This window comes from Molothrus aeneus, chromosome 3 (assembly GCF_037042795.1).
Source record: "Molothrus aeneus isolate 106 chromosome 3, BPBGC_Maene_1.0, whole genome shotgun sequence".
In the NCBI taxonomy this organism is placed as follows: Eukaryota; Metazoa; Chordata; class Aves; order Passeriformes; family Icteridae; genus Molothrus; species Molothrus aeneus.
In genome coordinates, this window is record NC_089648.1 from 95,485,778 (window position 1) to 95,501,575 (window position 15,798).

General features: G+C 36.9%; 1 protein-coding gene across 1 annotated transcript in view; it reads left to right on the top strand.

Moving 5' to 3' along the window:
• COL9A1 (collagen type IX alpha 1 chain) overlaps positions 1 to 15,798 on the top strand; it is a 61,354-nt gene that overhangs the window by 35,583 nt on the left and 9,973 nt on the right. Inside the window, exons 26-32 of the mRNA XM_066545913.1 lie at positions 745 to 789; positions 1,608 to 1,661; positions 1,758 to 1,811; positions 10,305 to 10,358; positions 11,110 to 11,181; positions 14,812 to 14,847; positions 14,940 to 14,984. Coding sequence (XP_066402010.1) covers positions 745 to 789; positions 1,608 to 1,661; positions 1,758 to 1,811; positions 10,305 to 10,358; positions 11,110 to 11,181; positions 14,812 to 14,847; positions 14,940 to 14,984 — 360 coding nt within the window. The remainder of the gene's footprint in view (positions 1 to 744; positions 790 to 1,607; positions 1,662 to 1,757; positions 1,812 to 10,304; positions 10,359 to 11,109; positions 11,182 to 14,811; positions 14,848 to 14,939; positions 14,985 to 15,798) is intronic.

Here is a 15,798-nt window from a genome sequence, read left to right on the forward strand (position 1 = left end):
AGGAAAAGCTGAGCTGCTAGTCTGACATACCTTCCATGAACAATCATCCTTTGATATTCTGCTGGCTCAGAACATCTGGAATGCATCACACTCGTGCTTCTTTCTGTGGGTGGCTTGGAGGTCTCCAGTGTGTTATTCCCTGTGGGGAACTTACAGGGAATCACTGGTGCTTTATGGCTCTTGCAGAAGGTAATCCTTGTGCATTAACTAAGTCTGAAAACTGTACCAGTTGTCAAAAGTTAAATAGAAACCACTTTAAAACACTTTGCTATAGGAGTAATTGCTGTGAGGAACAGTGATGGAGATGTTTTAAAACAGAACTGGGCATAAATTCGTAATACTAAGTGAACTCTTAATTGTCTAATTGGAAGACAATTTAGTAAAAGCATACTTGCTATAAGCTGTTGCAGAGAAGTGAGGAGTGAATGAAAAATGTCCAAAGGTGTTTGTAAAACTCTGCATCTCCAGTCTCAGCACACTGGGACAAGCATGTATTTCTAGTCTAAGACAGAAAAAGTCACAACTCCTCACCTATCCATGCTACTTTTGCAATTTATGAAGTAAGAATAATACTTCTTATCTGTTACTTTGTAAACAGAAAGAATTCAAGCTTGGTCCCTTATTGAATGAGTGTTTTAATATAAAATAAAAGGACTAGAAATACTCAAGCATGAGAAATAATTTTTTTAAACACCATTTCCAATCACCTTAACAAAAAATAAATGTAAATCTTTTTTCTTTCAGGGTTTTCCAGGCTCTCCTGGTATGAAAGGCATTCCTGGCCCAAAGGTAAAACATCTGGAGTATTGTCTTTCTTATCTAAAACACAAATAAAGTGCTAAAGTATCTAAAGTTCTAAAGTATTCAATGAAATTGTACTAACCCTCTCGTGTTAAGAGACAAACCTTAAGCTGAAGGAATTAAATACAGTTTTTATTCAACTTTGGCCTGTACATTTTCATGATTCTTGTGCTACATTATGTGGTTTTCATTATTCTAGGCATTAAGTAATACCTTAAGAAGACCATTTCCTTTTATATTTGTGGAAATCATTGCTAGAGAAAGATTTTGATGTGCCTACCTCACTGCATCTTGAAAAAAAACCATCTTGTAATAAGAATAGTATTTATAGCCACCCTAAGCTGATTCAATCACAGGGGTTGTTATCTCCATTTGGGTAGCACCAAATTGCAGCATCAATTCCAATTTAGTTTAAAAATTGTTGCAAGATTGAGACCATGGAATGTTTCAGACAATGATGTTTGAGTTTAGCTGTAAGTAATTGAAAAAGAAAACTAGACTGAGACATGATTTTTTTCTGAAATTACATGGAGTGATACTGTCTTCTGTGATTTGAAAGCAGCAATCAAATCTATTAGGGATTTGTCAGCACATAAACAGCAAAGGAAGTGAAATCTGACTTTTGAAAAATTAGATAGAAAGTTTAGGTCAAAGTTAAAAGAACACCAAAAATAAGGCAGAAGTTGTAACATTAATACAGGCTGATTGTGTTTACACATTACAGCTTTGCTTACTTTAATTTTTGATTTCAAAATGGAAGTGCAAACCATTGGCTCTGCTAATATTTTTCATCTTCTGCCCAACAGGGTAATAAAGGTCCTCCTGGGGTGCCAGGGTTAATGGGAAATCCTGGTAAACAGGTAAAACCATTAATCTTATGCGAAAGATTTAGAAAAATGTGTAAAAAAAAATCACTTTTCCAATTTGTTGCATTTCAAATTTGTTCCCCAAAACAGGGTCAGCAGGGCCCAGAGGGAGAAGCAGGTCCAACAGGACCCCGGGGACCACCGGTAAGTATGGAAAAAATTTCTAATTGAACATATGTAAAATTGCAGTGTCTCAAGATAGGTTGCTGAAGCTATAACCACAAGGTAAAATTATTTTTCTGAAGTTCTAATTTTGAGGTAAATACCAGTTCTGTACCAAGGGGATGTGCATTGTCACACAGAGAAATACAGTCCTATATATTTCCAGTAATGTCCTGTGAATGTTTTTGGTTTTGGTAACAAGTTAAAAATTTAACCTTTGTTTATATTCTTCTTGTCTTTGTATTTAAATGTTCTGAGTAAAAGCCAAAAGAGAGGGAATAAGTGTGTTTTGTGACAAAAAGCTGTAAAAAAAACTGATATAGTGGTGTGAAGAATCACATTTTTCTTTCATTGGAAACACTGCTGTTGTAATTTCTTTCCCTGGAGATTTTCCTTAACACTAGAAAGATTTGGAAGACTGCAGAAATTGCTGCTGGGCAGATAGCTTGCTACAGGAAATAAATCTGCTAAGAAAAGTGAACTGATGCTATTTGTTAAGGCTCAGTTTTAAAGACAAAGAACGACTGGATATTGCAGAGTGTTGGGTACTGCTTTCTGATTCTCTCTAGAGGGGACCTGACATGGTTTGAAGCTGCATAAGGCTGATCTAATTTCCCTTTGCTGTTAATCCTTCTGAGTGGAGAGGGATGAGAGGATCAGTGATTTGAAGAAAATTTTCATGCACAAATATTTACTCTGATGACATTAACCAGGCTTCAGGCTCTGTAAGCAATTGCTTTTCCAGGCTTCCCTCTTGCCACTGATACCCAGGGGATGATTTTCTGGAATTTCCCGAGCTTCTGCTATAATGCAATGACACGAGTTTTGCTCATGCAGTTGTAGAGTTATTCTCACACAAGGTTGTTTAGTGAGGTACTGTCCATGATATATTTATAAGGGTCAGGAATATCTTTTCTGAATTAGCTCCTAAACATGCACCAGCAATCACCCAACTAACAGATTCCATTTTGTTCTGCTTTTTTTTTTTTTCCCCTGTGGTTTATACTATCAGGTGCTAGATGTATTCATGAGATCATGTTTATTTTGGACAGTCTTTGCATTGCTGCTGTGTCCACAGCTGCCTAGGGATGACACAGAAAGGGGATTATAAGGGCATTTACTAGGATGGAATACAGGCACCTTCAGCCTACCAAACGCCCAACTTGCAAATAAGTTTTTGTTTTTGTCTTTATTTTTGTTCTTTGTATTTAAAAGTGTTGGGTACACTTGAAAAGGTTTTCAGCCCTGTTCTTAGGCTGATACTGTACACTTGTGACAGGAACAAGAATTATAATTGAATCAGACCAAAGTAATTGCCCACTCTGATAATGCACTGTAATCTGCTAAACTATTCTTTTAATCCTTTCAATGTGAACATGAATTTACAAAATCAGCAGTCCGTAGAACAGGGGTTGACACACAAGGTTAATTATTAGTAACCCTGTAGATGAACAGAAATACTTAAAGCAGATTAAATAGAGTGATTTTTCTTTTTATCACTCTAGAGACCAACAAGACATCTGGATTCCTTGTCTTTATTTTCTCTGTGTTTACAAGGCGCACTCATTTTGGAAAACATGTAAACATTAGAACCAAAGCATAGAAAGAAAACTTTTGGTCAATACAACATGGAGAAAGGAAGTAAATTCTTGATGATGAAGTAAGCTTGTATGTGGTCCATCAAATAGTAAGCTACTTCTCATCTGTAGTTCCCTTAAAGCTATGAAGAGTCTTGGATAATAAATATGTTGGCTTTCATCAGAGAGGCAGCTTTAGACTATGGGCAGCATATGACTGGAATAACTCTCTAATTTTATTTTTCTTTTTTAGGAACACTTTACCTACACAAAAGTGGGAATGATGAGGGTTTTTTTGTTTAGGAAGTACACAGTGTTGAACTACTGAACTTCAGAGAGCTTTGGTCTAAGCTGAATCAATATTTATTTCCAGGGCAGAATAAAGACTGTTTTCTCTTTCTTCTGCAGCATGTACATGTAGCAGATACATTTGAATGCAGCTTTTAAGATTCTGCCCTTCTATTTCTAGGAAAAAAAAAATAAATCTGCTGGTTAAATAATTCTACGTGGCATGATTTTCAAACTTCTAAAACTAGGCAATTTGGCAATAAGTTGAGAAAAAGCAATTATAATTCAATTGTAATTGTTCTAAAGAGAATTTTTCATATATAATTTTTTTCATTGCTTTCCTAATTTGAAATTTTTTCACAGTTTTAACACTTGCTTGTTTTAGACCAAAGTTGCACAACCAAATGTTTTCAAAGCCTGAGGAATTTATGGTTACTCTTCAGGTATTTTTCTTGACCTAGTTCTTCTTGTTTTGAATTATCCATTTTATAATTATCTGCAGTTCTTTCCTTTTCCTCTCTCTCTTTGCTTCATTTTATTTTTGCTATAGAAGACTCAGGTAGAAGTCAGGAAGGGTTGGGCTTGTTCCCTGGAGAAAGAAAAAACCTTGATATTTTGCAGGATATGGGGAATTGTAGTCCCCTAGTATATTGGTTGCACAGCAACAGCCACATAAAATCCTCTTCACTCCCCTATTTCACTTACCCCTGTTTTTTGCATTGCAACTGTGTGAGACATCATGGCTTGTAGCTCCAGAAGGGCCAGAACTTCAGAGGAAAATACATCTGGGCAAGATCTGTGGAGGCATAACAAAGCTGACTCTGCTAATATGGCCAGCAGACTTGTATTTGCATTAAGGAAAACCTACATGCCCACATTTGTGTTATATTTAAAAATCACAGGGATTTTCAGCTTTTTCTACTCACAAAAGACATTTTTGAGAGAAATTTTACACATCAACTAGTTTTTTGAAAGGTTCCACAAGAGACCACTGTCATCAGTGGCTCTGTGGGACAAATAATACTTTTGTACTGTTTGCCAAATAACTTGTAGAGTCCTCTGTCGTAAACCATGTTATTTCAGTGTATTTTACTGTTAAACAGCTGTTGGAATGTAGTTGGAAGATATTGTTACTAAAAAAGATTCCAATTTTGGCCTTCTGTGAATCTGTAAACTTTCACAGTTTCACAGGGCAGATACTAAATATTTGAAATACTAAATACTTGAAAACAAGATTACTAGCTCCAGTTAAAAACTCATGGCAAACTCAAGTTTTAGGAGACTTTTTCTTCACCTCTGACATAGATCCCTAGGAGAAACTTGCTTTAAAAAGTATTATTTTAGTCTATTATTGCTTTTCCTGAAAAAAACTTCAACTTGCATTTGAGTGGGTAGGGGGAAAAAAATCCCCTTTTGCTATTCATGTGCTCAGTAAACTGGAAAAACCAACTGGAGCAACGTGGAAATTTTGCATTTTATTTCTAAATGAAATATATTCTCCACCCCACTCTTGGTTAACCTTATGTTTGCTTCACATTGCTCTAACCAATCCAAGTAATTACCAAACTCATTTGTGATTTAAACCTTTCTAAGTCAGTCATCATGGCAGGTGGGCCAAGGGAAGGAATTCTCAAATATGGGAGTGTCACTCCTAATCAGTGGAATTTAGTCATACTCCCTAAGCTGCTTAAACCATTTTCTTTCATATTTGCTGAGATTTAGTAATCTAATTTAGTTTCTGCAGAAAATACTGACCCCTGCGTCTGCTTTTTCATCCCTTGCTTTTCTTCAATTATTTAACCTATAAATTGCTAACATTTTGAGAGCCTGTATTGCACCCTGTGGTTTTGCAGAGAGCTTGTAATATTGAAGTAATCACTTAAGGTTCAATATGTGTCTGGCAAATTGAGCAAACTTCATGTACATGCAGGCCAGCATTCATACATGTTGCTTTGTAATTAGGAAATAATACATGTTTTCCCAGCATTACCAACACAGACTGAATATCCAGCTGCCCAAGATCTGATACCATAGCCCCTCTGAGACAATTCCTGGTCAGCTGGGCTGACTTCCTCTCTGGAGGTGCCTCACTATAAAGAGAGAACCTGGAGAGTACCTTGGATTTACTACTCAAATGTCACACAACCTAAAGTTATAGGAGAATGCTCTTAAGTCACTTTCAGCTAAATAATTTTCTGGTCTCTAAAGATATTTCTGTCCTGCCTATGCTGAAATGTCACTTTGGTTACCCTATGTAGTTTAGTTACAGTAACTAAAATGTCGATTTTCTGTCATATTCCTTTTACATGACTGCAATGTAAATAACATTTCACTTTCTGTAACTCTTAATGGTAGGATGAAATGGCCTTGTCTCAGTTTATATGCTATGTTTAGGAATTAGTGGACATGTTTTTTGTACGTAATTTCAGACATGTTCCAAAAGTGGTATCATAGTTTACATTCAAGGTAGAGCTAAAGGGGTTCGTTAACATTAGAGTGTTTATAGCAGAGTCAAAAGGGCAGAGCACATTTCCATTTTGGCAGGTACTTTTTATCCAGTAAAACCTAAGCCTCTAGGTGAATGTGACAAAACTTTTTGCCCCTGCCCAATTCCACAGCATGGTCTGTATAGGGTAGCACTTGTTCTGTCATGCTTGCAGACTGCATATCCCAGTCAAATTTTATAAGCTCCAAGCCTCTTCACTTCTCCTGGTATCCACCCCTGTCTTCCTAAACAACAGGCCAGGTTCTTGTCTGATACCTCTTTGTTTACCCCTCCATCTCCAACAACAACTTTCTTTGAATTTGGGCATGGTACACCTCTGGATGTCAGCGGATATCACAATGCTGGCTTCTCCTCAGCAGTGTAGACAGTAACCTGGGTAAAAGAATGGATTTGTTGTGGAGCTAGTGTACCAAAGCTGTCCTGGACTTCAGCTAACACTGCAGACACAGTCAGAATGAAAGGTCTCTGCCCTCTACACTTGGCCACAGTATCATTTATGAAGGGAATGATGGCTAGTGGGTTGCTGTTTCTGGCCAAAGCATGGCATTGTTAAGAGGAGGGAACATTTCATGCTACATCTACCTCTTACCATTATCCTGAGCAGTACAATTTAATTATGGCAAAGTTGCAAAGTTACAATTAAAGTCTTAGAGAAAGTTACTTGTATATTTACTCTTCTATCAAATATTAGTTTACATACTTGGATGCTTTTCAATACTGTACTGAGGGTCAAAGAGTCCTGTTGATGCTTCTGTGGATAAATCCTTGAACTTAAATGAGTATTTCCTCTGAGATCTTGCATGACAAAATTTTCTAAGTTTAAGTCTCATAAGTATATAGATGATAAATTGAATTACATTTTGCAAAAAACTTAGAAGTTTAAAAAATCCAAAATGTACTTTGCTTATTCTTCTTTATTCGGCACGGATTTAATTCTCTTCAGCAGTCCTATGACATATATTTAATAATATATAATAAATTAATTATAATTAATGAGAAATTTTTAAAGTAAAAACTCTTAAGTAAAGGTTATTACAGTATATGCTGTGGATTACCTCTCAATTGATTCTACTTAGTGTTTCAGTTATCTGGGCAACCAAGTGAGATGCAAATTACCTGGAATGTATTCTCATTCTTATTATTGTTCCACTTAATTGATGAACCGGAAATCAATAAGACAGTGAAACTCTCTTAGCATGCAAATGCATTCTGTAACTGTTTATGAGAATTCTACAAAAGGATCAAGTCTTCAGAATTTCAGTGAGGATGAAAACCATCCCAGACAACTTAAAGGAAGGTCAGCTGTAAATACTCTAAGGTCTTCTTATATTTGTTACATTAAAAGGCTGAATATAACAGATCTGGGAGAAAGACCTCAAATCTTTAAACATATTGAATGGTTCAGCTGTCGTGCCTTGAAACAAGGGAAAGGTAAATTTTGTGCTGACCACAAAATCTAGCACAGGAGCTGTGAAAAGGCTGCATCTTGGTGATGTTCAGATTGCAGTCCTGTGCCACCATGTCACACTTACCATTTTGCATGTGCCTTTTCCTATAGCCATGGCAGGTTCACCAGCATGGATGCAAGCTGGTCTGTCTCAGCTCACCCTGAACTAGAGTGGCTTCTTTCCCTCCTTAAGTGTTTCAACTCTGGGAAAAGCATGGATTCTGAAGTGTGTCAAAAGTGCATAAAACCATACAGATTCTGGCAGTCTTTTTGTTAAATCCAATGCAGCATGCCTATTGGTTTGTGGGTGGCCTGAAGCTATGTACTGTTACACAGAGGGCTGCTGTATAAGAAAGGTGGGCTGAGGACATGGCCAAACTGCCTTCTGCTCTAATTCCTGCCCGTAGTGACTTACAGCACAGAGGAACATTTCATCTGGCCAGGAACAGATGTCAACACCTGAACCAGCTGTTTCAGAAACCCTCCTATAGGCTGTGGGGAAGATGTAGGTTCTTCTAGGACATGACTTATGTTGCATTTTAAATGTTTACATAGGACATTTCAAAATGCCTTTTTTTCCTTCAGAACTATGAGCAAGCAGCTTACTGTATAACCTATCCTAGGGCCATTTCAGTTTGATATAACTTGGGGGAAGCATTAGAGTCTTTCTAGATATGCCAGGGATGGGATTCCTCATTCTTTGGGTTCCAGTTACTCTCTTACTTGCTAAAACACTGCTGCAGATCTTGCAGTGGTGGCCCATAGTTTGAAATAATCTGTCCTTACAGACATAATGTCAGTGTTTACAAGGAAATACTATGCATTTTTATTCTGGTCTTCTGTAAACTAACCTCCTTCTTTGCCTCCTTAGAAAAGCATTGTGTTTGACAAAGTGCCTGTGGCAGGCATTTAACAAAAGATTTTTTCCACATTTGAAATAAAATGAAAGTTTTTTATTGAATTTTGTGTGACCAGCAGAACTTTTGATGTGCTTAAGAGGTTTATTATAAGATTTTAACTCTCTGAAGATTATACTGCTTTTGTTTCATCTCTGCATAGCAATGACTGTTATGGGTAATGAATGACTTATGGGTTTCATGAGAATGATATGAGAAACAAGTTTCTAATGTTGACCATAATTTTAGTCTTCATCTTTCCTGCATCAGAAATATAGCAGCATTTCAGGTCAGAGATGTGGTTCAGAATTTTGTGATTAAATAAAATTGTAATGCATTTTCTGGGTTGTAACATGAAGGTGAGTTAGGAGACATTTTTCCTTTCTTTTTTTTTAACATAGAAAAGCTTCTAGAAATTATTCAAGGTACTTTAAAGTAATAGGTATTTTAACACCATAGGATATTTTGAAGGAAATGAATTGAAAAGTCTGTTTATGTTTGGTTCTGTGATCTCTCCAGGGTACCTAATTATTTCTTGAATTGTAGAATTAGCTTTCCTAAGCTTGTGTGAGAAGTTGTCATTGCATTTATGACCTAATGTAAAAGGCCATGTCTGCCATCTCCTTTTATTTAGTATGCCACAACATTTCACAATATTATCCTTGTTAGGAAAAAATCCCCTGTATTTAAAATTATCCATTGCATGCAGCCCTTGAAGGCTAAATTTTGATTTAATCTAAAATTGTCTATGTCATTGTATAATATTTTATTAAGTTGAATAAGTAATAACATAAATTCTTGACATTTTATGCTCTTAAATGTATCTTTCTTTTATTGCAAATAGCACTTACATAGTCACACTGTGAATTTAAGAAGAGTTTCATAAGTGAGACCTAAGCTTGTGTTGGGAGATTGTTTGAATTTATCTGTCCAGGGATATGTCTGTACATGTGAGAGTAAAGCTATAAAACTTATTGAGCTGTTCCTAAAAGTTTAATCATAAGAGACAAAATCTTTTGAGAAAGGTACTTTAGTTCGAAAATTGTTTAACATCTTTGCAAGTTTGGCTCAATGTCAGATTTACCCAGAGTGTGTATTCAAGTGGCTGCATTAAGAAATAGAGTTGTAGCATTAATGTGAATATGATGATCTGAATGGATAAACACGTCTGAAGTGAAGATATAAAGATGCAGTAAAGCACATATTTATGCTTATCACTATTATAAATAGTGACTTTTAAAACTTACTTTTCCCTGTAGCACTGTAGACTTTTTTTAAACCTGAATGAGTTTGTTAAGCATTACTTCTCTATTCACTTTTCACATTTGTGCATTAGGGATCAGGTGTTTTAAATATATGGTCATATAGGAGCTCAGGTGATGAAAGTAAGCAAAAGCTTAAAGTTATACGTGCCTGCCAGAGTTGTCATAATGAAGTGATTGTGTTTGTGACAGGTAATTCTCAGTTGTGATCCCATGGAGGGAACTTCATTTTGCTTAATCACTCAGCAAAATTATTTACTTGAATCATTTAATGCCAAATAAAGGTTATATGCCATGGTTAACTAAAAATGCTTACTCAGAAAGTTTCACTGGTTTTAGTGCCTATGGTATTTTTGCACCATGAAAAAGAAGTTTCAATTAAACCCAACAGCTAAGTAGTGTAAGTCACTTAACAATAAGGAAAAAAAAATCATAGTGTATTCCCAGATCACAAGAAGAATTCCAGGAAATAACGTTGTCCCTCTATTTTTGCTCCCAGGGTAGCAGAGGGGAGACAGGTCCTGCAGGTCCTCCAGGTTTACCAGGGAAGTTGGTAAGCAGTTTATTTCTATATTCAGTATTCATGTTTACTTTCAAGGAACTGCAGTATCATCTGAACTACACTTACCCATTTATCCATGCAGGGAACCAAAAATAACATTGAAATGAGTGGTGGTTCAGTTTCTTTTTCAGTCCTCTGTGACTGTGCTAATATTAGAAAATGCTGTTTTAAATTACATGGAGATGTGTATGACTTTTTTTTTCTACTTGATAAGCCCATAAATCCTATGACATGCAAAGCTGAGCGGCACACTCCTGTGTGGGCTCCTGGGAACAGGAGCAGTGAGAGCCTGGCTTTCTGCTAACAGCTACGTGAAACTAATGAATGGAGCATATTATGAATGCCACCTTTTACCAGAGCTCCAGCAGTATTTACACAGAATCAGTCAGAAGCATAGCTGGGGAGGTCTTGGCTGAAAGAGCCTACTGTTACAGAGGAATGTGCAAATCGGAGAGTGCAAGATCTATGGAAGGATTTTTAAGAGAACGAGTCTTTGAGGGGACTGGAGGGTAGAAAACCCTGTAAGTCATTTCTATTGGGACTGTCAGCCATAAATTCATAGTAAGATTCTGTTTAAAGTGCCATATTTTGGATCAGGCCAATTTGCAGCAGATAATCCTCTTTCATCAAGCTAAGTCTGTTCTGGGAATAAGGTTCTGCCCTATCTGCTTCTGGGTATGACCCTTAGTTGTTCATTCTAAACAAGATTGGCTAAGCTTACATCCTTGGCTTATTTTCACAGGGTCCCCAGGGTAGTATTGGACTTCCTGGACTGCCTGGTCCTCCAGGCCTTCCTGGTGGTAAAGGTGACCGGGTAAGAAATGCACTTGTACATGCAGTTTGGTGTCAGGAGTAAACACAACAAGTTGAGCACTTTTCAGTTTTTCCATGAATTAATATCTGTTATCTTGTTTTGTATGTAGATATTTAACTGCTTGAAAGTGGTGCTCTCTGTGCCCATTAAGTACTTGTAGCTGATAAACGTGTAAAGGAAAAGTCTTGACAGTGCCACTTAGGGGACTGAAATAATGATTTTGGTTTTTTAAATGTGAATCATTTAAAGACCTAAATCGTACTGCAAACCATTGACACAGCCAGATATGAAGTGGTCAGTCAGGATCTGTGGTAACTGTCGAGCTTTGCGACTTCAACTCTCGCCTACAGTAGTAGTGATGCCTGTTGCATGTCTTAGGGCCTCCTATGGAAATGCACATGCCAATGCAGCAATTGAGACACCTATGCATACATGCAGAATTACAGGATATAAGTACTTCTTCAAGTATTTCATTGAGAGGGAAGGATTGGGCCCCAGGGCCCAATAACTGCAGAATATATCTTGCTTTGCTCAATAAATGTTAGTGAAGACAGTACATAAAGCCAGAGATGTTTCTTATCTCCTCTTGGCTATAGGAGTCTGCAAAGGATGGATTCACTTGCCTAACTTCGGACATATTTGATATAAAAATATTAAGTTCTTTCCTGTATCTTCCTTACTTGAGGCATGTCTACATCAGTATTAAATGAATTGCACTTGTGAAGTGCCTCTTACATCCTCCTGACAACCAGAGCACTATTGGACTGTTAGTCAGACATGAGTATAACTGCTGTAGAATGTCCTGGCTGAACAGAGGAATCCTGCCCTTGGTATGCTCCCAGTGTGCATCATAGGGTTTCTGGATAGGGTTTGCTGTTGTTTTTGGCAGCTTTTTAAAAAAAAGCTATTTAGGTACTTAAAAGCAATCTTCTAAGTCTTTGATGTTGATGAGGTATTTTTGTCACGTTTGTTTGGTTTTCTTTTAATGCTGAGATGAGGACATGTTTCTAGTCAAATATAAGTATTGACAAAAAGCAGTCTCTTTTTATTAGATTGGTAATGATAGTTGAGACTTCTCCAGAGGGAGATTGAAGGTACTGAGGAAGCAAAGGTAGAAGGAAAATCCCTAACATTTGTTGCAGTGCTGACAACCTCCCTCCAAAGGTGCTTAATTTTCCTCATTTGCCATATAAATCATCTGGATCTCTTGGATAAAAAGTAGAAGTTTGATGCTGTAATCAGACCTAGAGAGATCCAGGCTACAGCCAGGAGGTTTCTGAGTATCTAACTGGCAGATGACAGTAACTTATGCCTGGACCTTTTTTAAAAACCTAAGGTAAATTTAATGCTCTGTGCAAATACCTTAAACTCCAAAGTGCTAGGAATTATTTCATCCTATAATTGCTTTTTAGCCCTGTTAACCCCAGCCCTTGGGTCAGCCCCTTCTAGGAGTAAGTTCTAGGCTGAACTAACCTTTTTTCACTTTCTGATTTCAAAACTTCATTGTTTTGTACACAGGAATCCTATAAACTTCTGTTATGTAGCTATATCTGCATGGTACGAGTTGATGTAAATAGCAGCCAGAAGCCAGTAGGATTCATGAATTTAAAATATCAGTAGTCATTCTTGATCCCAAAGCTGTTAAATATTGTGTACTATCTGTTGACATCTTGTCTACATGCAAGATTTATTCCACTTGAGGAATAAATCACCACCAAAGATAGCACCAGAATTATTTTTACTGAAGTAATATGTAAAAGTGAGAGCTGACAAAATTCAGTGGGTAAAAGGATGATTGAATGTTACAAGTGTAATATCACGTGCTAACAGCAGGGTTGGTGTTCCTGTTTCCAAGCCCATGTCGACCAATCCTCACCATATCACCCTCTGCCTGGGTGGGTTATCAGGTTGGAAAAGGAGGTCACAGCCTAGGCTTTAGCCTCCTTTGGAGCCTGAACCAGACCCAGCATTCACCACTTAGGCTGCTTCTGATTCATGCATTTTGGATCAGTGTCATACACTTGGGTTCTGTTTATTTGAGTCAGTTAAACAGCACCAAGCTAAGTGCCAGACCTTGGGACTGCAACATGATCCTTTGTGCTGCTAAGTAGTTAAAGGAGCCCCTGCTACAGTTTTGGATCATGCTGTCAGGCAGTTTTCCAAAGAGTTCTTGTGTATTATTTGAGAGGGATTTTTGCAAAATAGATAGACAGTATGTCAATAAAAGTAAGTATTTTCATAGTATGACATCTTGCCTTATTTCCTCCATTGCAATTTTTGGAGTCAATGTAGAATTGATTCCAGTAGTTTCAGTTGTGATTTTTATATTTGCTTACACAAACATTGCAGGACAGGCCCACAAAAACAATAGATTCTTCTATGTCAGCTTATCTATTGGCAGTTTTATTGCTATAAAGAAGAGTAAGGGGAGAAAAAGAACCCCCAAAATAATGTTAGGTTGGAAACCAATGTCTTTTTCATGTAATTGGGAAATGTTAACAAGGCACAATGTTGAGAACACTTCAGACAAAGTAGTTTCAGTGTTATTTGACAAAGTTGGAATGTTAAATAGTTCTGTCATTTATACTGCTTAGCTTTGTGGATAATTTAGTATTAGCTCTTCATCTTCAAGAACATGAGAACGTGTCAGAATTCATTAAATTCAGTAAAAGCTATACCAGTCTGTATTCCTATATCTTATATGAATTAAATGGATCTCTGAAATGGGAGGGAAACTACCGCATCTCTGTCTGTTTTACAAAAAACAGGATTATCACGCACAGTAATAGTTCATTTGTAATGCATATCCTTGAACATGCACAGACTGGAAAGAATATTAAAAGGATGGTGTGACTGGTTTTCGAACAGAATACAAATACAAAAAGATTTTCCTAAACGATATACTGTTCTAAAAACATAGTAGTTTTGCTCTAGATAAAAATTACATATGTTTGCAATTAATTGGGTCATTAGTTTATTTCTCTTTGTTTCCTGCTTGTCCACATGGGTGTGATTTGTTAGAGGATTCTAAGATGAAATATAATCGAATTTCTTTTTTAAAAGGAGTATTACCCTTAAGATACAAACCCTTCAGCTTTGACTACAATGATCAAAGTTCTGGACACAGGTTTGCTAAAAGACATTGAGAATTAAACAGCATGCAGGACAAGATTGTGGCTGTACTTGTGGATGTCTCTCTGCTTTTCCCACATTAGCAGGGCTAGTATAGCCTACAGCAATATTGAATATATAATGGTGCTAGAAAAAGTGATGCACTTACTGGGTTTATTTACTTATAGCTTCTAAGCAATTCTCAGAGCAGATCTGTAGCAGCTGCAAGAGCATTTGTCCTGTAAAGGGGAGATGTCTGACATTGGACAGTCAGAATCTGTAGTGTACAGTGTGGTAGTGGATTATATGTTCCATACTAGTACTTGCCTTCACTCTGTCACAAAATTACATAGTAAGATTTAAGTGCTTTCATTGTAATTCTTAAAAATTTGCAGCTTTAAAAGTCTCTTGCATGAATGTGAAGTTTAGGATCAAATAACACTTAGTGTGCTTTTAGAATCTGAACTTTAAAATTCTGAAGACTTCTTCTGCTTTTATTTTTAATCTTTAACCTTTTAGGGTTCGGTGGGTGAGCCAGGACCTAAGGGTGAACAGGTAAGTCATGTTGGACTTGAAAATCACAGTATCAAATGTTACATAATGTTAACTTAATCTGAAGGCTGACAGTATGTCTTTCTTTGATATAGGGTGTACCTGGAGCAGAAGGAGATGGAGGAGAAAAGGGTGACTTAGTAAGGCACTTTTTTTCCCTTTACTTGATATAATACTGTTTTTGTTTCATATTAAAAATACAAAGTATTGTTGGAGTGCTTCAAGCATTATGTTTGCATCACTGAAAGGCACATTTCAGTTTTATACCAACTGGGCCTTGCAGAGCACAGCAGTTCTATTTGCCTAATTACTCTTTTCCTGCTGTTTGGAAAACAATGAAATGTACAGGTTCTTTTAGGTGTACAGTGTAATGCAGACTGCCTTGAAGAAAAAAGGATGTGTCTGTGTTTGTATGTAGATACATATATATGTATGAGTGTTTATATATAAAAATATATATATACATGCATACACAGGCACATAAATTCTTGATGTTTGAGGCAGTGAGGATGAGCAAGTAGTTTAATTCAGATGAAACAGGAGGAGAGCTAATGAATATCCTTAATGAACCACACTTAAAGGAAGTATTTTGTATTGTCTTTCTCTTTGGAAATATGATTTGCAACTGGCTGTTAGAGAGAGGAAGAATGGACTGGGAAGAGGCTGTGGCACTGTGATATTGCATCCATCCATCTATCTATCCATCTATCTATCTATCTATCTATCTATCTATCTATCTATCTATCTATCTATCTATCTATCTATCTATCTATCTACTGCAGGAGTATGGCATGTTGTGAATTGACATGGGTAATGCCTGGGTCAAGTGCCCTTGGGTAAAGAGGGTTTGTTTCTCTGCCAAAAGAGAAACCTTCTGGTCCAGTGGCTCCCATGGGGCCTCAACCAGCAAAGCCAGACCTGATCTTTCTAAGGGAAGTAAACTGCTCCCTATTC